Source organism: Anas platyrhynchos, chromosome 4 (assembly GCF_047663525.1).
Source record: "Anas platyrhynchos isolate ZD024472 breed Pekin duck chromosome 4, IASCAAS_PekinDuck_T2T, whole genome shotgun sequence".
Classification (NCBI taxonomy): Eukaryota; Metazoa; Chordata; class Aves; order Anseriformes; family Anatidae; genus Anas; species Anas platyrhynchos.
In genome coordinates, this window is record NC_092590.1 from 10019075 (window position 1) to 10041437 (window position 22363).

General features: G+C 37.0%; 1 protein-coding gene and 1 long non-coding RNA gene across 11 annotated transcripts in view; both read left to right on the top strand.

Moving 5' to 3' along the window:
- Window positions 1-18024, top strand: part of SLC39A8 (solute carrier family 39 member 8) — a 64938-nt gene extending 46914 nt beyond the window's left edge. For all 5 annotated transcript variants that reach the window (XM_072036969.1, XM_038177855.2, XM_038177854.2 and 2 more), the window contains 6 exons: window positions 2065-2234; window positions 2772-2894; window positions 3943-4110; window positions 9357-9564; window positions 10088-10272; window positions 13005-18024. In XM_072036969.1, coding sequence (XP_071893070.1) covers window positions 2065-2234; window positions 2772-2894; window positions 3943-4110; window positions 9357-9564; window positions 10088-10272; window positions 13005-13151 — 1001 coding nt within the window. In that variant the 3' untranslated portion in view covers window positions 13152-18024. The remainder of the gene's footprint in view (window positions 1-2064; window positions 2235-2771; window positions 2895-3942; window positions 4111-9356; window positions 9565-10087; window positions 10273-13004) is intronic.
- Window positions 18025-20229: 2205 nt separating this feature from the next.
- LOC110352340 (uncharacterized) overlaps window positions 20230-22363 on the top strand; it is a 39078-nt gene continuing 36944 nt past the window's right edge. For 3 of the 6 annotated variants that reach the window (XR_011808854.1, XR_011808858.1, XR_011808856.1), the window contains exon 1: window positions 20231-20550. This is a non-coding gene — a long non-coding RNA (uncharacterized lncRNA). Of the gene's footprint in view, window positions 20551-22363 lie in introns of all 6 variants that reach the window. The other 3 variants (XR_011808859.1, XR_011808857.1, XR_011808855.1) reach the window with 2 other exon arrangements.

Below are 22363 nucleotides of genomic sequence, written 5' to 3' on the forward strand. Positions count from 1 at the left end.
TGCTACTGTTCTGAACAAAGAGTGCCGGCATGAACGTTAAAGCAAGTACTACTGTGAGAACTTCTCTCGGCATTTGGCAATAACCTGTTTTTCTGTGCTTGCTTTAAAGCTCCATTCTCCTATCATTTTTTCACCCACTGATTTATATGTACCATTTGCAAATTTATCCTCTTTGTCTTTTGTTGTAGAAGGTAGTAAGGAGTAGTGGGGATTTTTAATCATAATTTTTGAAACTTGTTCTAACTTCCTTTGTCTGCGGCAAGGTAATTTGGGCATATGCACTAAAATACTTCATATTTTATATATATATACATACACACACACATGTATTTTAACTCAATTCTAAATGTGCATTTTGCACAGGATAAGTGTGTAGGAGTTATCTGTATGTTAAACTGAGAGCCTCCTGCTTTTATGGTAATCCCAAACTGCAAACGGCCTCTGTGACTCATGATGACACTGGAACCCCATTTGTTTACCGTAGACTTGATTTCAGAAATGCATTCACAAGGGTAATTATCTTTTATTATAATGGAAGTTATGCTCCTGTGTAGCTTAGTGGATCTAACCATATCTAGTTGTATGTTTTTTCTCCTCTCTCTGTCTCTCAGAAATGGCAAGCGAATGTTTTGGTTGGCATTGGCACACCTCTTGCAAATGCCTTAAATGCTTCTAATGCTTTCTGTTCTTCCTGTTCTTGACACAATATAAAATTCGTCACAAACGAAAATGTGTCCCTGTGCAAACAAAGCACAGCAATCCCAGTTGCAGGTGATGAATCTGGTTTAGTGTGTTTGCTGAGAACGTGTTACGGGAAAGTTGGGCTGCAGATTGCAATCTGATCTGTTTCTGCTACGCAGAAAGGAATTTACGGTAACTTCTCTGCGTACATACGGCAAACCTGATAATGAGGCTGTTGGATGGATGCAACTTTCTGGATTATACCAAACTGTTCTCACATATCCAACATTGTGTTGGCTTCGCTTTTAATTTGTGTTGGATTTTTATAGGCAACCTATCTATGTGGATATCTTTGTGATTCTGTGGCCTCACTTGAGGCAGCGTCGTAGGCTTTTTCAGTGCAACCTTTAAAGCTTTTTTGTACTCAAAGGGATTTGAGATGTAACTGGGTAAAACAGTGGACATGCACAGAGGCAAAACTTTTTGATGATTGTAAACAACATCAGTAAAACTCTCAGAACCTGTAGTTTAGATGCCAGAATAATTATGGTATTTTACAATATATTACCATATAAATCCTGGTGTCTGAACTCTGAAAATCTGAGACATTGCTTATGGTGAAAGAAGCTAAATTATGGCCAAACTGGGTGCATATGCCACTTCTTAAATAAATAGATAAACAAAAATATTCCTCCTTTGTGCCCACCTTTTTGAACCCAGAACCTCTCTTTTGTATGTTTTCATTTCTCTACTGTAACAGTCTTTACTGTCAGCTATCTTCCACCTTATATGTGCGATAAGTAATGATGGGCAGTGTTTTCAACAAAGTAGAAATACTTTCAACTGAACGAAGAGGAGGAGTGTTAGGAACAGAAAGTTACCACCTCAAGACGATTTAAAGGAATCATCCTTTATCAGGAAGGATTTTGGGGTATAGGACAGCCAAGACAGCGAACTTTGTATCTTGGAGTTATTCAGGAGTAAATGACAATTGGACCTGCAACCCTGAGACCAGCAAGAAGATTTGTCGTAAGCCTATGCTATAGCTACCTTGAATATTGGCTTAAGCTTTAGTCCTCAATTTTCAGTGACTGTAGAGAGAGATGATTTATACTAGCAGCAGGTAGACTATCTGAGATATTAAAAACTGAAACCGGGCTTGTATGTGGTCCCAAACAGTATTTCTGCATATTTCCCCTCTGTGGGTATATGTCTGAAATATCAGTGCGTATTTAACGTTTTATATTTGTAGAGTATAATTTCAAGTAAGGAAAAAAAGTATTTTTCTCAATTCCATGCCAATTCAGATGTTAGAAAAATCAAAAGCAGCCTTAAGTGGATTTTATACTAAAATATTTTATATTTCTGTTTGTTTATCCACAGTTTGGGGATTTGGGTTCCTGGCTGTGACTATCATTAACTTGGCATCACTCCTGGGATTGATTTTAACTCCTCTCTTAAAAAAGTCATATTTCCCCAAGATTCTAACCTACTTTGTGGGCTTGGCCATCGGTACTCTCTTTTCTAATGCAATTTTCCAGCTCATTCCAGAGGTAAGCAATGGGAATTGTTATTTGTTTTGTAAAATCATTTCTAAAGTGTATTAATTCCAGAAGCTCTCTCCAGTGGAGATGTGAGTGTGTGGGTTGTAATCCCCCAAGAACTGTAGGTGGACACTAGTGCCACTGGCTGCCACCTCTTTCTGTCTGGGTGAGCAGAGCCATCAAGTTCCGCGTGTAGCTGTGACGTGGGAAAGGCTAAGGGCTACTTTGCCTCTAGACAGCAAGAGGAACACATTGGGTAAAATTCTAGTGAGTTTTAATGGGCTACAGTTTAGACTTCCTCACCTTGTAATAATTACTATGTTCTGCATGTAAAATTGTACTGTATTAAAACACTGCTGACATTTAATCTAAGTTAAAAAAAGAAATAAATCTGTCAGGGTCAGGATCTCTCAGACTCATTGAAACTCCTGGCTGGTAGATGGTCTGTACTTTTGAGGAGTATTTGTGTGTGGTCAGGGAATTTGTTTTTATGGAAATGTACTAAGATTACAGACTAATTCACATTGCTTTTGTCTTCAATGTTAGGCGTTTGGATTTGACCCCAAAGTAGATAACTATATCGAGAAAGCCGTTGCTGTGTTTGGTGGATTCTATATTCTCTTCTTTGTGGAAAGGGTTCTGAAAGTGATATTGAAGATCTATAACCAGGTAATGAAAGGTGTCACTAACTGTGCAAGCCTTACCTTAAAGTACCTGATACATTTTATGAGGTTCTTGATAGTTTAATAAAATGTTGGATTTTTTTTTTCATTTTTTTTCCTGAGGATTTCAGCCTTACCAAGTGTTCTGATACATCTGTTTAAAATCCATATGGAGAGGGAAAGCAAGTTCACTTTTTTTGAGGGAGTTACAGGCAGAGCTGGGAATAGAATCCAGATGTGAGTGTGGTCTGCTGTCACTGGCATATGCTCTAGCTGCTCTCAAGGGCCAAATCTTCCCTGTGCTAGCTAAACATATCAGAAAAAAGTGGAAATAAGTAAAAGCTGAAGAGAATGTGAGTCTGCCTCAGAAGCTCCTATTTGGACAGGAGAAATCGATGTGACGTGTTATCTTCTTATTCATCTGTGAAGTGTAATTTACCAGGACTGACAGTGCCTGAATCTCACCTGCAGTGACTGGCTCTTTGTTTCCCCATGCTCTGCTACACAGACCTGCTTTAGTGACCCTTTAATTATCCATATTGTGCAATATGGTTAATTGGCTCTGCTTAAACCAGGGCCCATACATCTGAGGACTTCCTTGCTGTGTGCTCACATGAGTGAGACTGAATTTGTCTCAGACAAAGGCCTCTCAGCCTTCTTGGAACTCTATACTCTTGTCTTGCCAAGAAAACTGTCCAGTGTTCCTACTCTTATCTCACTTAGCTGGACTCTTCCAAGCTGGTCCTCATATTGAAGGTTATGAAGATTCAACTGGTTTATAGGAAGGTATAAAAATGGTAAATCCCAACAATTCTAATTAGCTGAAAAGAAGAGATGCTTAGATAGGAGGGGAACTTTGATAACTTTGGAGTTCATTTAAAAACTTAAGTATGAAAATGTTGATTGCTATTTAAACATTCACTTGGTGTTGAAAGAAATGCAGCATGAATATGCTCCCTGCATTTTCCTTTTTGGTCTGTATTTCTTATTTTTATTTATTTATTTATTTATTATTTTGCTTTAATGAACTACTTGTTTGTTAATTTGTCACCTAGACTGGCCATAAACACTCAGGACATGGTGAACAGAATCAATGTCAGGATAAGGCTAACCCACACAAACCACCATCATCCAGCAACGGGGTGACCTGTTATGCAAACTCAGCCGTTATAGAGAACAATGGAAATCTTGGTTTTGACAGCATCAGTGTGGTCTCAGCACAGGTAAGAAACTTGTGTCTGTTTGTTTATTTTATTCCTCCCTATTATATAAGCATATCTGGGGAAGGGTTAATATGTACTTTTATTACTTTTGTCAAGTTTTTGTAAATTTTTAGCTTATAACTTGCCCTATGAAAAAATGTGTTACTTTTGGGCAAGCTTACAAAATCTGAATGCTGGATTCGATTGCTGAACAATTATAAGAGCTAGTAGTTATCAGCGTAGGGATGGGTAGGACAGAGATAAATATTTAATCTGTTAATTTTGATCTCGTTATTGTTTTGTTTAAAGTGTGTGATAGTGTGTTTTAATTTTACATGATCCATATTGTGCTCCTGACTACATCCAGCCTAAAGTTGGAGAATGTGGTTCCTTTGAATCTATGAGTAATGAGTAAAACTGATACAGTAAGCAGTATATTGTGATCACTGGTTGTGCTAGTCCAATGTATTTGGACGTGGTGGGAATTACAGAAGTAATAGGTTGAGACAGCGGCTGTTCCTCCTGGTTGAAGTAATATCTTCTTTCCAATTTGTTCTCTGTATTTGTGTTTATTGCTCTACTACAAATACGACCTCCTCCTGCCAGAAAAGAAAATCAAGATGGGAAGAAAAAGTTGGTGTGCTTCTTTACTCTTTTCCCTGTCCCTTATTTAAAAACAACATGGAAAAACAATAATTATCTGATGGCTAAGGAAGATTTTTCGCAGTAAAGATTTCTGTTTTACTACCTGCACTCTTCACCCAGAAAGGTGTTTGTGGGGGAGCGTTGAGGAGCAGGAGAGGAAGCAGGACAAAGGCCCTAATTCTCGAATAGAGAATATGGGAGTTCTGCATTGACCCTGCAGGCTCACAGGACACTTGATACCCACAGTTTAAAGTACCAAAATTGTACTTCTCCTTACTTTAGAAATGTAATGGAGTGCAGTGGATCCTAGGTGTTGTAAAGATTAGGAGAAACAGGGATGATAGCTAAAACTGCGTGGGCACCGAAAGGAAAATCATATTTTGAGTATCCATAAACTGTATTTTGTAGATTTAGAACACATACAAAACCTCCACTGTCTGTGGAGACGGTCCTTGCTAGTAGCACAGTATTATATTTCTGCCCTGTTTACCGGAAGTTTTATCTGGACTTGTTCCATTATTGCATTTTGGCTAGTCACGTCCTTACATGTAACGTAAAGATAACAAAATCATATCACATATATTATAATAATAAAGTGTGGCTATCTAGTATTTATTTATAGCTACTAGGTTACTTGTAGTGCTCACGATCGTAAATTATTGTAGGTCATTCCAAGATCCTTTGTAGAATACTCACATACTTCCTTTTGCGTGCAGTCTTGACTTTAAGAACTTTAAGTTTTACAAAGGTTCTTCCTCTGTAGGTATTGCATTTATGAAAATTCATGCTTTCTATTCTTTCTTGCTTTCCATTTCTCCAGAGCTAGAAAGAGAATACATTATATTAAAATCTTCTGACTGTAGCACAGTAAAATTCACACTGGAGTCAAGATTGGCTGGAAGGGAGATGGCTGTAGGATAAATCCCAGGGTGGCAGATAACCCAGTGTTGATATGGGAGGTAGCAAAGAAAGCTGTCATTACATTTTTTTCCTCCTTCAGGCAGTTTTAAAGGGGCCAGTGTACCCTTCAGAGTCATCAGGGAGGAGCTAGGGTACTAGTAAGAGGGTAGGTATGAATTAAGTTTTACACACATTTGATATTTATGAGGGATCCACGTGGGGTAAGTCAAGATATACATAGAATTTTAACATGTCTGCGTAATTTAAAGCTCAGTAAAGAGGGCAACAACAGCGAAGACAGAAAGCATCATGTAGGGTGGTGGCTGGAGTCTGTGCAAGAGTGTGGTAGCTGTTTTCAACCATGGAGATGCAACCTTCTTTTCTCTTTTAATGCCTGCCAGAGTGAATGTAAATGTTTAATTAGTTGCATACTTTTAAATTTCACTTGCAGCAGTAACTGCAACCTTGGAAACCTCTTTTGTGCTGACCCAGAATTTGTACCTACTACGCATTAAAATTAAACAGCTTGACAACAGTAACTTTTAAGAAAAGTTACTTCAGAGACAAATTGCGGAAAATGCCTGTAGTCTCAAGCACACAATGTTAGAGTTGTTAGAGAACACCAAAAGGCACGTTTTTATCTTTTATTTTTTTCAAGAGCAAAACTTTGATTCCAGTGCTTACTCTTTTGCCTGTATGAAAGAAAATGTTATCAACAGGGTGGAGTTGCTCTGTCCTAACTCCTATTGGGTTTTCCACTGATGTGCGGAATATAAACTCTTTCTTTTCTGCAAGCATTTAACAGATTGGGGTGCTTGTTCTTGTCTGAGGGAGTCACAGATGCATTAGAAAGAGCAACGGTACCCTGAGGTAATGACATAAGATGAAATAAGAGAAATCTCTCTATCATTTCTCTTACATTTGGGAACAAAGGAGAAGCTATTGCTTTTAAAGAAAAAATTATGTTCAGAAGAGTAAAAATACCAAGGTTATCTTTTGTTTTACCATCAATTGTGGTGATGCAAATAATACCGCAGTAGTAATTAATAAAAATCTGACCTGATAGACCAGTTGAGTGTTCCAGAGCTCCTTAGCTGGCATCTCTCCTGTAACATCTCCTGAAGTACCTGTGGTGGCTTCACACTGATGGCCAACTGAACTCCACCATGTCACTCTCGCACTCCCTCTCCTCAAAGGATGGGAAAAAAAGGCTTACAAGTTGAGATAAGGATAATTTAATGAAAAGGAAAAGAAAGAGGGGGAGAAAAAAATGTGGAAGCCAAGACAGAGAAAACAATTATTTTCTGCTTCCCACTAGTAGGTGATCTTCAGCCACAGCTTGGGAAGCAGGCCTCAGTCAGTACATGTTGCAGGTTTTTGGGAGCACATTTTCATAATGAGAGCCCACCCTTTCTACTTTCCCCTTCCGAGCTTTTATTGACGAGTATAACACCATAGGGTGTGGAACATTCCTTTGGTTGGTTTAGGTCAGCTGCCTGGTGGTGTCTCCTCCACACCTACTGACTTTGGGGGGGTTGGAGAAAGTCTTGATGCTGTGCCAACACTGCTCAGCAATAGATGAAACATTGGTGTGCTATCAGGGCTGTTCTAGCTACAAGTGCAGAACATGACATTTTATTCCAGCCAGACCCAGTACAGTACCATGACAAAGAGGAAACAGTCCAGTAGAGCCAGGCATTGTTCATTTTTGCCTCAGAATTCTATATTATTTTTATAAGGTAAATTTATCAGTAGTCTGCCTTATCTTGAGCATTAAGAATATGTATTAGTCATTTATCGATGACTATAGATCATATGCCCAATGATATTCATGGGCATATGACATTCATTGGGCATATGATCTAGTAAAGTTCAGAATGTGAAAGCAGACAAGCAATGTCCTTGTACTTCATATGGTTTCCAAAAGAAGTCGCGACATTATCTAAGGTAGATTACAGGCAAGAATTATTTATTATACCTTAAAGCTACACAGTAAATGGTTGTTAGATGTGTATACATATAATAGAAGCCTCTCAGAATCTGACTCCTAGTTTTTAAGCTACAGTTTTCTCTAAAGCTTGAAATAGTGTATCAAGAAAGTAGTTTTAGAAGTAAGTCAATACTGTTTTCCTTATTTAATTGCAGTTACTTAAAAACAAACACAGCACAACAAACCAACAACCAAAACCATAGATAACCCAAACCCAATCTGGTCAGTTCTGATCTTGATGAGTTCAACAGATACTCTTCTTCTTCTTACTCAATATCATTTTCTTACTCAATAAATATCATCTTCGTACTCAATCTTCATTGTGCCACTACTTAACCATGGACTTACTAGCTATAGATTCCAAGTAATGTAGTAGACTTCAGACTGGGAAATCCCTAATTTGAACTTTTGTCCTGTTCCAAGGCAGCTCCAACATACAAGTATATGTTATGTCAGATAAGAGTCCGGTGAGCAAAGCATGAGACGGATCTCATTGCTTTGTCATTAAAGATTTTGCGACCATTTATTAATCTTTATATTTCCTTAAAGTTCAAACTTCACTTGTCTGGTAGTATTTACATTTGATATGATAAAGTTAAAACCATTTCTAATGTTCCTTGGAAAATTTTCTTGGAATTATCTTTTTGACCAATTGATAGAAAGGAAAGAGATATTCCTCTACATCCTTCTCTTACAAGAAGAAGGGTGTTCAAATATGTCTGGGTAAACAGATATATATTACTATTTATGTGTTCTGGTAGTAAACACTAGTTAATGCCTTATATTGAAATCCTTTTTTATTTTTTTTTCCCAATGCTGTTATGCTTGCAAATATAATTTAACTACAATATCTGTGTATACAGAAATTTATCAGAATGGAACATTAGGATTTTTATAGTGGAAATTAGTTTGTACTCCCAGCTGAAATGGCAGTTCTTTTTATCTTTGTCAAATTTCTCATTATTTCATGACACCGGATGTATAAATTACTTCCACGTCTGGTAGGAATTATTGAGAGCCTTGGCATGATTGTGCATTGCAGTTTTATATTAGCCAGTTCTAGTTGTGCTCTGAGCTCTCAACTCCCACAGTCAGAACTAGCCGCTGCTGTTCTTAAACACGCACTTTGTAAAAACTGATTTCACTAGCTGGACTTAACTGTCACTGCTCAAAATAAGAAATAAAATTAGAGGACTACCTGGATGCGTGTCTGGATTCCCATGTAGGTGTCTGTTGCTGTGGTGGTGGCTGTGTCTTTACGAGCATGATGTACATACAGGCAACATGTAATTTATCCCGGTCTGTTTCAGGTAGGAAGTACAGATGCTGTCAATCACAATGATCAAATCCTCTCCACTGTACATGCTTAATAGAGGTGGCTGAGGAGGCTGTGAGGAGCCTTATCAACCCTTGGCAGTCTCTTAATCTGGGAGAGACACTGCCAGAGAGACATTCAGACATTGTGGTCTGAATTGCTTTCTGTCTCAGCTGAAGGGCATTCAGATAAAGCTTTGTAGTCAGAAGGTGACTGGGTCCTTCACTTTTCAGTTGTTGAAACAGAAAATATTTGCTGCTGCTACCTGTGCCCTCTGCCTCTTGGACCAAGCAATTTGTTTTCTTCATGTAATTGTGCTTTATTTTATACTCAGCATTTGATTAAAGTCAGAACTGCGTTTCACTGACTTCTTTATTCAGTGTTTTATGTGATTGCTTTCTTGTGTTGTTTTTCCAGGAGGAAGTAACCCAAAGCAAGTTATGTAAATGTCTCCATGGGCACCCACTGTCGAAGATCGGAACCATTGCTTGGATGGTAACACTGAGTGATGCCGTACACAATTTCATAGATGGTTTGGCAATTGGTGCTTCTTTCACTTTGTCTGTGTTTCAAGGACTGAGTACCTCCATAGCCATCTTGTGTGAAGAGTTTCCTCATGAGCTAGGTAAGGAACTTAATTAAACACATTGTTTGTGACAAAAATTACTGTAGGAGGTTGTGCTTGCAGAAACTTGGCATGGATTGAAAAGAAGTTTAGACAAATGAATAGAAAAAGCACTCATCAAAAAGTTACCAAGTACCATAATACACATCTAGCCCAAGAAGTTCCTGAGTGCAGATGGATGGAAACTAGGAATGTATTATATAGGTATTAATTGCCCTATTCATACATGCTTTTGTATGTGTTTTTTTTTAAATTAAATTTTGCTCATGATGGGTAGTCCTGTGTTGCCAAGCTCTTAGCTGTGTTGTGCATCACCTACTTGCTTTAGAATGTTTGTTATCTTATTGTTGAAGGGAAATGCTCATCATTTACTTGAATGAGGAAAACCAGCAGTGGGATATAAGCTGTGTACAAATGTCTTTTTCTTTAGACTTCCATTGAAATGAAAAAATAATCATAATATCATTTGCCGAAGATGGTTTTCTCATTTCTCATTTTTTCTTTCTCTTTTCTCTCTTTTTAGGGGATTTTGTCATCTTGCTTAGTGCAGGAATGAGTACTCGGCAGGCTCTGTTTTTCAACTTTCTGTCTGCGTGTTCCTGTTATATTGGGATGGCTTTCGGTATATTAGTAGGCAACAACTTTGCTCCTAACATCATCTTTGCAGTAGCTGGTGGAATGTTCCTGTATATCTCTCTGGCAGATATGGTGAGAACGAATTTCATTTTCAGTTATTTAGTTTTCTGCAAGAAAGTAAAGACTGCAGTAACAGTTTCTCTGGTAGAATTTAATATTTTTGTCTCTCTCCTGCCAGATTCATCTACATCTTATTATTAGATGTTAAGTAATCAATTATAACCTTAATGAAGGTGCACAAATAATTATGCTTATTCATTAAATGTGAAAGCCTTTGATTTCACAACTAGGGCTGGTCAGATTATTACTGACAATGAGTTTTAAAGAAAGAGAAGCTTTTCATGAGTTTGGGCTGGTTTCATTCAAGAGTGAAAAGTGTTTAAATACTTTGTTTCAGCATTTTAAGAAGTGGCAGAGCATCTCACATTATTGTTATTAAATGAATCATTTGTCTTTTCAGAAATCATCTTCTAAAAAAAAAGCAGAAAAAATAAGTAAAATTAAACTAAAAATTCTTTAAGAGTTGAATGGAATATGTTATGTAACTTCAGCAATAATTTTGGAATTGTTTAGGTGAAAACCCTGACTTAAACTCCAATACTGTTTAAATTAAACAGTACCAGCCCCAGTTTCTTTGTCCAGACTTTAGAAAAAAAAAAAAAAAACACAAAAAAACAGTGATCTGTTAAACTTCATTCAAAACTGAGTTTTTTTTGTTTTGTTTTGTTTTTGAAAGTATATTAGAAAACATAAGGTAAAGAAATAGTGCTAAATTCTAGATCAGGTTTAGATGTTGGGAATTTAATCTGGCTTCACCAGGCAGTCAGCAATATTCTGTAAATTCCTTACAATGATGTTTTATCTCAAAATGAAAGAGAATTTATGAGAGTTTAAAGCTTTATTATATTTAATTCCAGTGTTGTAAGATCAGATAAATCTGTAAAAAAATATATATATATATTAAAAATAAAATAAAAAAATAATTCTGTTTCCATCTGTCATATTAGAATCCATCTGAGTGTAGAACCAGAGTAAGGCCTGAATTTGAAAAGATTTGAGGCCCCAGTTTGGTTCTACATGCATTTAAGAACTCTTACAAGGTTATAAGGACTATTACATTAAATACTAATGTAGTTGAGATAATAACATAGGATTTCATAAGTAGTAATCTTAGAGTTAAATGAACAATGTAAATAGCTTCTTTTACAAATTTGCAGTACCTTAATTGCTAATGCTGTTCATTTGCTTTCACTCTCTTATAATAAATAGTAGTGCACTCAACTATGATGTGCAAAACTCATGGCATAAATTTAGAGTGGCTCATCGTAAAATTGTTCTAATTAAATCCATCAAAGTAGGTAACATTATTTTCTTCTTATCTGTTGTTCTGCACTCTCTCTCTCCCCTCCCTTCCACCATCTGTCTCCTCTCCTGCATCTCTTTCTCTAGGTTTTTCGATTGAATCAGCTACCTGTCTCAACTTTTCTCCCCCTGAGAAGTCTGAAATAGGGTATGCAAGTGCTCTGTACAGAGATTTGCCTTTCCACTTTCTGGTCTGCTTGTAGAAGCAGGTAGGATTAATTAGAATGTCCTTTCCCTTTTCTTTTCTTTTCTTTTTGCTGTTCTTTTTTCCTCCCTTTTTCTCCTGGACTCCTGGTGCAGTCCAGCCTCTGTGTCATTAAGATAACCGTGTGATGAAGCTGTGGGTATGTGAGAATGTGTACACTGAGGTGTGTGAGCACACATGAGCCTTGCTGTATGGCATGAAGCTAATCTGGTTTGTTGTTGTCTTTGCCTCTTGTGCAAGAGGATCACAGAGCTGTGGAATGATTTCTGGGAAGGTTTGGCCACTTCCCATTTACCTTAATCTGTTCTTCAAGAATTGCATTGGCTTCGACAGTTCTTTTTGTCTTATGAGATCAAAGATAAAGCTTCTGAGTCATTCTGACAGAAGGCTTCTAAACTGAGACTGAACTTTAGAGTCTTCGTTGCACGCTGGCTATACTACTCTCGCCACAGGAGAAGAGTTTAAAGCTTACTTATGTTTGTCAAAGTCAACTACAGTTGACTTTATCTGCCACAAACACATACCCTGAATTGCCCCATGCTAATGGGGACTTTTATCACCAGTGCTCATCTGCCACCACCTCCATTGGCTCTCAGAGGAAGTATCTTTGTTCCTGCAATTAACAGTCATCCTTTGCTATTATGGTGCCCTTGTGACACCTGTTATGGAAGGAAGAATCCCTTCATCACACCCTAACGTAATATTGCGTATATTGCTACCAGTTTCACAACCTTCCTATTCTTTCTTCCTTGCTTTATCACTACCTCATCAGCCCAACAGACCTGTTTGTAACAGGTTTCTTATTTCTGAGGGGCTGTTTGTGTTTTCAGCTTCACCTCTTTTGCTTATAAATAAAGTAGAAGAATTCTAATCTTCCATTTCCTGATCGAGGATTTCTCTGTCTGTGTTAGTGAAGAAAGAAACACAATATTTAGCAATACAAGGGCAGCTGCTCCTAGCAACATACAGACCGACAATTGGACCCAAATTAAAAAGAAGAAATCTGCATGAGAGCCAAAAAGGTGATATCACAGCAGAGGAAAGCAAAACATCATTTCAATTTTCCATTCTTGATGACGTAGTTTTCAGGATAACTAGGGTGATTTGTTCTGTGACTGCCTTCACCCTCTGTTAGTTCTAATACTCAGTTCAAAGCAGCGGTTTGTTGTTAAATGGTCTAAGTTACACACGCTACCACAAGATGGCAATACTTACCTAAAATTATGCCTTTTTCCAGTTCCCAGAGATGAATGATATGCTGAGAGAGAAAGTGACAGGAAGAAAGACGGATCTTACATTCTTCCTTATTCAGAACGCTGGTTTACTAACGGGGTTTGCTGCTATACTGTTGATTACCTTGTACGCAGGAGATATTCAGCTGTGATAATGGAAGTGAAAATGGAATCGATATTCAAGGCATCAAATAAACTACGAATGGAAGACACTTGAAATCCATAAAGGGACATTCATTCAATCTTCTTGGTTTTGAAACATTGACAAGTCTTCTTCCCCCATTCCAAATGCAGGAAATTCTTTTAGGACTTTCAGTTAATCCAAATACTAGGAGCTGTTGACTTTTATACTCTACTAAGGAACCGATTCTCATATTTGTGTTTCTACTTAAAATTATCAGACATACCTGAACTGTTATAGAGAAAGGGTGTTACTTGGCCAGTAGAAGTAAGTAGTGTATATGCAAGTACATGCAACTCAGACCAAATGAAAGCTGAGGTCTTCAAGGAAAATTCTCATTTAAAAGAAAATAATGAAGTCTCATATCCTTTTTAAACTGTGATGAAAGCAAGGAGTTTCAAAGCTGGTTAATTTTCATGACTTCTGTTGCAGGATTTGCCTGTGTAATATTCCCTTCCCCCATCAAAAAAAAAAAAAAAAATCAAACTATTTCAAAGTAGGTACTAATGAAGCTAAGATTTTTAATTACTAATTAACACTGGAAGGAAAGATACCAGTTACTGCTTTTGATCTTTTCTCTTTATGTGTGCACTAGGGAATTGTTGATTTATTTTGAGAACCACTTTTTTTAATTAGAGGGAACCTGTGTTAAAATTATGACAATTTATCAACTCCATAATGTTTTAGAAACATTGAGTATTTTAAAATTTTTCAAGTATTTTATATTCTGTGAAAATAATCTTGTTTTACATACAAGTTCCACAGATATTCCTCTTAAAAATCAGTATTTTGGGTTAAAATTTTGAAAGGATGTATTGTTAGTTGTACAAAGTGGAACTTAAAGGAAAAACTGCTAAAATCAACATTCCAGGAAGCTTTTTTTTTTGTAATTTCAATAGTTTTCTCGTGTGCAGTTGGGTGAAAGTTAAGTGTTACTAAAATATACAAACTTTTATTGCAATCTGTTGCATATGAACTTTCTGAAGTCATGGTTATATGTTTGAATTCTTCTGAAATAAACAATTTAGCTACTCTGCTGTTGTAAGATGTGTGTAAGGAAATTCATGCAAATATATCCTATTTCACTCACTGCTAAGTTTTGAAAGAAGTGTTACTATTCTGTAGTCAATTACTTTCATTCGCATTGTTTTTTATGGAAGCTTTCCAACTTGAAGGAAAATACAATTACGTAATGTATTTCTTGCCAGTCAAAAGGGACAAATCCTTTATTTTTTATTTCACTATTAAAATATATTTTCTATAAGGTAAATGATTTATTTAAAGTTTTATTTGAATCGTATCTTTAATTATGTTAGAAAAAATAACTTTCTAAATGCCTTGTTGATTAAAAAAAGGCATTTTTTAAGGGAAACTACACAGGAATAGTAAATTATACTTAAGTTAAAATGTGTTATAGTCTTTAATACGTAATTATAGTAATCTATGTTATTTGCTATATGGAACAACATTTATTAGTCACCTTATGCCCTCTGAGTTTCTGTGAAGAAGAGTCCACACACTCCATATTTTTTCCTTTAATTCTTTCTTTTGTTGATTCCTTGGATATAACCTGCTTGTAAACGCTACTCATGTATCCCAAGTATGTATTGTAGTAACTATGAATGCTCAGTAACTTTTTTAAAAGTTATTTGATTATTCCTAGTTCATCAGGTTATTATAATAAGATGTTGGCATGGAATGTTTCAACCTTAAATCCAAAAATTTGCAAGGGAGACTTGATTTTTATCATCTCCCTAAGAAAGGAAAAATGAGACAAACATATCATTGCAATAAACTACTTTTAGATTATAGGTCAGATTAGAGATGGCACAACCCCTGATATTCAGGCTAGTGTTTTAGTTACAAACCAAAATGCTGCTCCTGCTAGTGGAATATTTAGTAGGTAAGAAAGATTTTTGATTTCTCTAAAACCTGGTTTGTCTATATAAACTTCAGTAGAATGTTTGTCCAGTACATATAAAATGGATCAATTCTAATTCTAGGCCTGTCAGTGATTTCCTCGATTTTGCTGTTACATTCAGGGAGGAAGAAGCATGAGCAAATACTCAAAACATTGCTGTTTGGTGACAGATAAGACTGCAGTAAGTTACTCCCTAAAAGTTTGGAAAACAGTTGAGAGAGAGATTTTGATATTCCTTTTAATGTTGATGTAATACATGTATGTAACACTGTTCATCTTACGTTCTGCCATCTCTTCAGCCTTCTTTTCAACAGTGGTGCAAATTCAGTATATAACATACTTCAGAGGGCTCTTATCTGCTTTCATATTTGTTGCTTCCATAGATCTAATTATCTGGCTAACATACACTTGGGAAACCATTCTCTGTTAGCACTCTTAGATCACTGTCATATTTTTTTCTCTTTTTCATGATGTGCCTCATGATTCAAGACACAATTTAGTAAATTTCACTAAAGTCAGAGAGGAAAAAAACAACAACACACCTATAAAACAGTCTAAGGAGGGAATAGCAATTGATTTTGGAGCAAAAAGTGTATAAAGAGCAACAATATGGATGAAGTATAAACCCTAGAGCACCACTGGTTGTTTGAAGAAAACAAATGCAGAAAAGTGAAATGGTCTGTGGGATAACCTGTCAAAAATGTAATACGTGATTACTGTCTATGGTTTCAGGAAAAATGAATTGAAAAAAATAAATTGGTACTTAAAGTTTAGGGTTATTGCTTTTGACATTTCAATGAGATCTTTACTGAGTAAAGATTTAAAGCGCCTCTTAAACTGAAAATTTGCTCTCAAATTTTCAGCTAAATTAAATATCAGCCCCATTCTAAGAGTAGTCTGGAATTCATTGTGGTCTTCTATATGTTGAAGTATTTACCCTGCTGCTCCATCTAGATTTGCATCTGGCTTGAAGCTTCGTGTTACTTCAGTTAAAAATGTACCAAACCAAATCTACATAGTTTACAGATGGCTTGAACATTCAAAAGTTACATTCAATTATGCTAATAACAGCAGTGTAAATGTCTCCCATTTTATGCACATAGAGAATCAAATGTGTGCTAATTTCTGTATTGTCTTTTGGAAACATTCTTTTTAAGAAATCACTGATTTTACCTGAAGATAGGTGAACAGATTTACATATTTGCACGTTGTTTTGCATTTTATTGTAGTGTCTTGGTAATGTAAATTTAAGGAAGACTGAGATCCAGGGAGATAAGTCTTAAGTGACTGTTTTTCTACTACATGCAATTCTAATGAAGCTACTTACAGAGGCAAGTTTAACTCTTCCGGACATGCAACTTGTAGGAAAATTGAGAATATGGATTGAGTTTGTTTTTCTTTTAACTCTAGACAATAATGCCAAGGAGTAGAATTTGAGAAGTCTTTCAGATTACTTTAAATTAAAAAAAAAAATAATTGAACTACCAGCATAAGCCAGGTGAAAATTGTTTAGACAGAAGTCTAAGAAAAAAAGCTTATAACAAGAGAGTCTCCCTCTCCCCTCTACAGTTGTGTGAAGTAGTCAGCTGTAGCTGATCCCTTAAGAGTGTTGCACCAGCCCAAGTGATAGGTGCAAGAAGACATGCATGCTGTGGTTCTTTTCCAAAAGGATCAAAATTGCTCAGAATTCCCCTATGGAAGCTCAAATAAGAGAAAAGATAGAGAAATGCTGTCTCTAGAAACACGTGTTTTATTTCAGACACCAGAAATACACAAGGAGAAGGACACTAACTTTGTAAACAATTAATCTGTAAGTATTGGTGGGTGCCAGCAAACCATTTCACGTGTGCATATGCACCCAATGCATATTTTAGCTATTGACTTTTACTCTATCAAACATCCCGAAGTTTCCAGGAACACTGTAGCTGGCTTATCAGTTCTTACAATACTTGATGCACAAGTTATCTCTCTGATATTCTAGAAGAAACTCCCCTCTCCCTATCTTGCAGTTCAACTCAAAATGTACTGGTGTGATAAGTTGACAAAGGTTGTTAAGATGAAAACTAGACAGAAAGCCACGTCTGCTAGCAGTAGATAGAATACATCTGTCAAAGACAGACAGGGTTACATTGTATTTTTAGGGTTTAATCCGTAATACATTTCTTTTGTACCTGATATTGCCTTTTTTTTTTTTTTTTTTTTTTTTCAACCTAATATTTTTGAAAAAGATAATGTAGTTACATGTTTTGTAGCCCCTATTACGGTCACTATGCTTTCTTCTAAGTTTATCAACCCCCCCAATTTCTACATCTTTTTTTTCCATTTTAAAATGCAGTTACCTCTATCCCATTCTAAATTACTGTTTTATCATCTTAGTAAGTGCTGAGGAGGAACCCATCATGATTCAGTTTGCTGAGAAGATACAGTTGGGCTGACAAAGTTGCCAGAATTAGTCACGTGTTTGGTCTTGGCAATGCCCTAGTTATTAAAAAGAAAATAATATCTACTAATAATTTCCAATAAAAGCATTTAGTTATTATAACAGCTTTTTAATTATTTAGAATAGTAGCGGTATAGACAATCATAGACAAAAAAAAAAAAATCTATATTTATATCTAGCTTTTGCTAGCCAATTGGAGAGAGAGCAGTAGTCATTTCTGAATAGACTGGTTCTTGAGAAGAGACCATGCACAGTGGCATTCCTCTATCACTAAGTGGTGAGAAAACCAATCTAATTAGAAGAAACATGAAATGAGCTGATATGAGTCAAATGTACTTAGAAAATACCAAATATTTTTTATGTCATTGGCCTTAAAGATACTGAAACTGCACTGAAATCCACTCTTCCAATTCATTGGTGAAACCTAATAGAGTTTTTGTCTTGGTAAATACAACAATAAAATACTGTCTAGAAAACGTTAAATCATCTTCAAGTTGTTTCTGTAAGACAAAATGTTATTGCTGCTTCACTGATTTGTACTTTTTTGTCTTTGCCATGAATTCCACTAAGCTGACTTAATTGTAATGAAAACCTTTTTAGAGTGTTTCTTTTATATTTGTGATAATCAAATTTGTGTGTGATACTGAGTTGTTGAAACTGTTTCTCAGGTTTTCATATACTGAAAACAATTACTTCAAGTAAAGATTATTACAGAATTTGTACTGTCTCTTTTAATCTCTAACTTCCAGATACTTCTTACAGTCTATAGGAAGCTCTTGACCATTTTAATAAGCTGTTAGTTAGATAATACAGATCCCCTCTTGGCTGTAAAAATGTTGGTAGTGATTTGCAATAGTTAAGTGTTCATTAAAAGTAAGTTATGGTGTGATTTGCTTGAAATTTCCTATTACAAACAGCAGACCCAAGTGCAAAAAATGATTTTATCATGATTAATGTTCTTCTTGTATTTAAAAAAACATGGTTCTCTGTGCCAACAAAGAAATTGTCCTCCATTCACTAGAGGTTTTGCAATTTCTCACCTGATTGGTACATTAGTGAAATCAAAGCTGCAAGTTCTGCTGAATTGGTAAGTAATTAGATGAGGTATATTATGTTACCTGTACTTTTTCTTCTTTCTCCTTTTTTTTTTTTTTTTTTAAATCAGTCTATAAAAATTACTTCTCCATTTCTTGCATTTTATTGCTTTTCAAATCATAGCTAAATCTATGGTTGCTTGTCTACATACATACAGCTACAGACATTTCTTCTGTCATAACTGTCTTCTAACACATTTGGGGTAACAGCTGCCTATAGACTAACATCTTCACTCTTTAGTTCAACTTAACACACTCATCTTTTTTTCTTTCAGAGTTGAATGTGCAGCTACAAGATAATACAAAACAGTTCTACCAAACAGTGAAAAAGGATGACACGAAGAACTTTTGCTTGTTCATTGAGAGTAAAGCTCCTATCTTTTGAAAGGCTAATGATGATCACAGCAAGCAGAACCTGCATTTTGTATAATATATGAAGGATAAGATTTGGTACTCCAGCAGCATGATGTAATATTGATTCAACACACTCTCTGCAAACCTTGTGAGTCATAGTTCTTGAAGACTTTTTAATCCCTTGCTGGATTGCAGCATCACTTCTTAGTTGGTCATACATCAAATGTGAGACTACACAGAGAAGCCTACAAGCTTATGGCGTATTTCCTAGTCTACTTGGCTGTGCTGGGGAGAAAGCTCATAGAGTAAAACGCAGCAGAGAGCTGTCAATCCGTTTATAAGGCAGATCTCACCGGTGCAACTTAAGAGTACTTCTTAGCTGGTAACCAGATTCATGTCCGGATACATCTTGACTCCATACTGGGATGAGACCTAGGTAAGTGACATTTGTCCTCCATCCTCTTGTCTTTTTGTGTCCACTCCAATTTCTACTGGCAAGGAAGTAGTTCCCCAGCAAATCTGTAATTGTTTGCTTTAAACCACCGGGCTGCCTGGGACTGACTGACTCTCCAGGACATACTTGCCCTGGGGCTTAGACAAAAGCATAGGTACCAAGAGACCTATAGAGCAACAATTGGAGCTGTAATCACATTTGACATTTTACTTGTCCTGTGTGCATGTGAAATGCCCACCAAGTTCCTAGCCTGGAGGGCTCAGAGAATATGCTCTGTGTTCAGAAACATGCTGGGTCTTGAAAGCAAAACAAAACTGCATCCCTGTTTGCAGTTCATGAGAAACTTGAAAATATTGGAGTTGGTAGGAAATTTAGCCCATAACTACATAAAGACACTCCATGCACCACAAATCCTGCTTTCCCCCCAGCTATATCTACTCTTTTTGTCTCCTGAACAGCATACCAAACATGATTAGTGAAGCTGTATTAGCAGATCAGGACAGGATAGTTTTGGCCAGTTGCTGGTAGGTGATGAAATGCTGGTTGTGAGGAGTGCTGCTACAAACTACAGGAAATTAACTTTCCCAGTCTTTTTCCCTCTGAAGGAGGAGAAAAAGTATTTAAAGACTAGCCAATGCCAGAAATTAAAGTAAGAGCAATCATGATTAGAGAAGGCATGATTAATAATATAATTGCACCACACTAACAATAATAATTATAATTACTTTTATTTCCATAAATTTAATTGCAGCATTTAGTCCAGATTTACTGTTATGAACACTCAGTGATTTGTGGCTTGTGAGGTGAAAGATGATTCAAGTAGAGCTTTCCCCTTGCACTGTGAGTAGTGACTTCATTTTTAAGGCTAAGAAATGTTGTACTTTTGTACTTTAAATAACAACAATCAGTTTCTTTAAGAAAGACAGCCAAGGATGGGAGCTGATGGAAGGCACTAGCTCGTCTGGGCACTATTTGGTATTCACTGAGAGCAAAGGAGATAGAAACCTGCTCAGCTGATCATCTGAAGTCTCACTGGATGCTGCATCAACAGAAGTCTTCACATTACGTGGCTCCCAGGACTGACAGGCTCAGCTCAGAGTCTGCAAGGTAAAGTCCCCATCAGTGGGTGCAAGGAAGGGAAGATGATGAAATTTCAGTATTTGAAGGGGATGGCACAGCACCTACTGCTTCTGTTGTGGAGGGAATTGAGGAGTTGCTACTTGTTACAGAGAATTGGAGGCTGCCAGAGGGTGAATCCTGGAGCAACTGGTGAGAAACTAATGAGGAGATGCCAGGGCCTGGGGCCGAGAGTGTGGTTGCTAGGAAGATGGAAGTATTTCTTAAGGAAGAGTCAGCTGGAAGGTTTGGGGGCAGATATACTGAGAAAGCAGAGATAACGCGGCAGTTGGATGATGCCTTGGTAGAAGAAAAATGGAAAAAGTGTTATGTTTTATCTAGACTGGGAAAGGGCAAATGTAATAGGTGGGTGACTACTGTCTGTCATGCCTGCCCTCTGATTTCTGGTAAACCCACATAGGTTTGGAGTGCACACTGTAAAGAATTGGAAAAAAGTAACATAAAATATCCCTGATAGTGCGGGAAAGAAGGGCTTAGGCACATAACAGACTTACCAAGTTGGAGTATATCCATGGGGTGAGGTAATTAAAAACGTATATGCTGCAGCACGTGTTGTAAACATGTAAGCTGTAGCAAATGTGAACTATAACTCGATGAAAACAGCTCACGGTGGTGTGAACTGCGAGCATAAGCCTAGGCAGTGCCCCCAGCCCAGGTGGTGTGCATGAAACTGTTAGCTGTAGAAATTACCTTCACAGCTTCTCCCAGCTGGGTTCAGGCGGCTAACAGGGCTGTGTGAGGTTTTTGAAGGGCTAGGCAAAAACGTGCTTTAAAAATTGTAATTTCTATAGCTGATGAAGATGTGCACTAAATAGATTGAAGGAGTACTCTTAAGGGTGATTATAACAGAACAGCTGGTTCTTACTGGCATCCTATAGCCACTCATGCTTCCACTGGGTTAAAGGCAAGTATGAGGGAGACTTGCTAGCCAAAAGCTTTTGAAGGAACAAAACGCTTGGCTCTAAAAAGGGAGTGACTGTATCGTGCATCACACTGGGAATCCTTGGAGAGAATTGAATTGCTTTGCTCTTCTGTGTTTTGGTGTTTCTGTGTCTTCAGTGTTTCTAAAGGACTCCTGGAACAAGCTCTTTATAGAACTTTGTGCTGAGTTATTGCAAAAAGAGCTGGAAGATGCATAATTGCTCTGAGGTATAATTTGTGGGCACCATAAAAATGATGGCAGGGGAAGTAGATCCAGGTCACTTGTATTTGTCCGGGTCATGTGTTCAGCTGTATATCAGTGTACAGCTGACTACAGCAAGATGTTGGGTACCTGACACCAATTCTTTAAGATTTTTCCAGGGACTTTAGGAGGTAGAGAGCAAAGGGCAGAAAAAATGAAATGTGCATCCCTGCACGTACTATGTATCACCTACATAAATGAACTTGGAGCAGATCCAAAATATCCTTGGAGCAGAACGTTGTGTAGAAGCAGGTACTATTATTATTGCTACTGTATGTGCTGTTTGTGAACTGTCTAAGCATAACAGCTTTAGTGGTATGCAGCTATTACATAAACAAGCCCCAAGCACTTATATATATATAAAACCAATGGACTAGGATGTTCATTAAAAACTGTCCTTTTCTTAAAGCTCTAGCTTCAAACTGCCAGTGGGAGCTGGTTTTCCTTAGGACATGCATAGCACCCTTTCAGTAAGGGCTCAGTTCCGCAGATTTCCAGGCCCTGCTCTGTTCTTGTGCTTGCTACGGCTGTACTGGGTGCAGGGCAGAGTTACTCAGCAGAGTAACACAGCGGGCTGTGGGCATGTAATGCAGCCCGTTT